Raw genomic sequence first — 1,834 nt, 5'->3', positions numbered from 1 at the left:
ATTAAGTCACTGCTGAAAGCCATGGAAAAATTTAACCAGCTTATGTAGCTGGTAAAGGCTAATGGAAATAAAATGCTAAAAACTTGGGCTTCCCTGGTGGCGCAGTGGTTGAGAGTCCACCTGCCCATGCAGAAGACACGAGTTCGTGCCCTGGTCCGGGAAGATCCCACATGCCGCGGAGCAGCTGGGCCCGTGAGCCGTGGCCGCTGAGCCTGCGCGTCCGGAGCCTGTGCTCCGCAACGGGAGAGGCCACAGCAGTGAGAGACCCGCGTACCACAAAAAAATAAATAAATAAATAAAAATTAAAATTAAAACCTATCTGATTTCTAGACTGTGCTTCCAACTCAACCATTAAATTTGCTAAATGTTTCTTTTATACCTCTGGTCTTTATTTATAAAAGTGAAATCTCTTTTCTCCCCCATAAGGTCTTAAGCCGACTTAGGGTAGCTCACTATTGGCATCTGACCCTTCAATGTGAAATATTCTTAGAAAATGAACTGTTACCCATAAACTCATAACAAATTTTATAAGAAGAAAAGACTATGATTTTATTTTCAGATTTTTGGAAATAGTTTTCAAAAAATAAAATGACAAGAATCCATACAAAAACTGAAATCATTCACCGAACTATGAACTCTTAGCCGAGGAAAAGGCTTTTGAAGTACATCTGAAAACACGGATCACTTCCAAAATGTCCCTCATCTCACTTGTGCGACCAGCCTCCTCAAATCCTTCCCAAATTTGATGAACTTCATCTCATAAAAGTAACACAAACCACTTTTAATCATTGAGAACAAAAGAAAGAACAAAATACAGGAGGCAGGCCTCTCAAGTTACATGCTTTTAGAGAAAACGCACATCCTTGGAGCAGCTTTGTAATATGCAGAGCGCAGTACTGGCTTCAAAAAAAAAAAAAAAAGGCTCTTTACTTGCATTATTTAAATGTGAAGAGCAGCTGTCATCTTCATCTATAAAAATTAGCAAGTGATATTCATTCAAGTACATTAATTTCACTGTACTTCATATGGTTTTATACTTAGGATGAGGCTAAAACAAAAACAAAACAAAAACAGCTAGCACAGAGCTATTAATAAAACAAATAGTAATTATTGAGATGTAATCAAATGAAAATCAATCCTGGATAATAAAACAGATTTCTAATTACATAAATAAGTTTACTGAAAATTTCCACTACTGGAAGATCCTGATTACAATAAAGAAATACATATAATGGGAATGGTAAGTAAACGTGATGATTTGGCTCCTTTCTGAAGGTCTAGTGGTCCAGCTGCTGGCCATACGAGTCGCTGCATTCTCAACGAAGTGTGACCAGTTCTTCTGAAGAGGTAGGATGAATGGCAACAGTGTTATCAAAGTCAGATTTTGTTGCTCCCATTTTTACTGCGACCGCAAAACCCTGCAGCATTTCATCACATCCAATTCCCTGCATGTGGATCCCAACCACCTGCGACAGAAAAGACAAAAATCCTTCAAGTAAAAATTTTTATCTCCGTAATTGTATGAGCCAGTTCCTTGTATAAATCTCCTTCTAGGTACACACACACACACTCACACACAAATTTTTTTATCAGGTACACTAATAAATTTTTTATTAGTCATGAGAGATAACTGATATTTTAAAACCTCTAAAAAACTTACATCTCTAATCCCAATATAGCATAACACAGCCTACATGGCCCATGCAGCCCTGACGTCCCTCCCCTGCCTACCTCACTCAGCTCTCCCCACTCTGGACTCACCAGCTTTCCTCCTGTCCTGAGTATTTGCCATGCTCTCCCCTTTGCACAGGCTGTTCCCTCTGTCTGGACACTC

At 39.3% G+C, this 1,834-nt stretch overlaps 1 protein-coding gene across 4 annotated transcripts in view; it reads right to left on the bottom strand.

Annotated features, from left to right (window-relative positions):
• Positions 1-528: 528 nt before the first annotated feature.
• Positions 529-1,834, bottom strand: part of GSR (glutathione-disulfide reductase) — a 47,166-nt gene continuing 45,860 nt past the window's right edge. For 3 of the 4 annotated variants that reach the window (XM_007447621.1, XM_007447620.1, XM_007447622.1), the window contains one exon: positions 1,317-1,466. In XM_007447621.1, the coding sequence (XP_007447683.1) occupies positions 1,317-1,466 (150 nt within the window). Of the gene's footprint in view, positions 1,467-1,834 lie in introns of all 4 variants that reach the window. The other variant, XM_007447619.1, reaches the window with a different exon arrangement.

The sequence above is a fragment of the Lipotes vexillifer genome, unplaced genomic scaffold (genome assembly GCF_000442215.2).
Source record: "Lipotes vexillifer unplaced genomic scaffold, Lipotes_vexillifer_v1.1 scaffold1318, whole genome shotgun sequence".
Classification (NCBI taxonomy): Eukaryota; Metazoa; Chordata; class Mammalia; order Artiodactyla; family Lipotidae; genus Lipotes; species Lipotes vexillifer.
The sequence above is the reverse complement of the archived record's forward strand: the minus strand, read 5'-3'. Positions and strand labels throughout refer to the sequence as shown.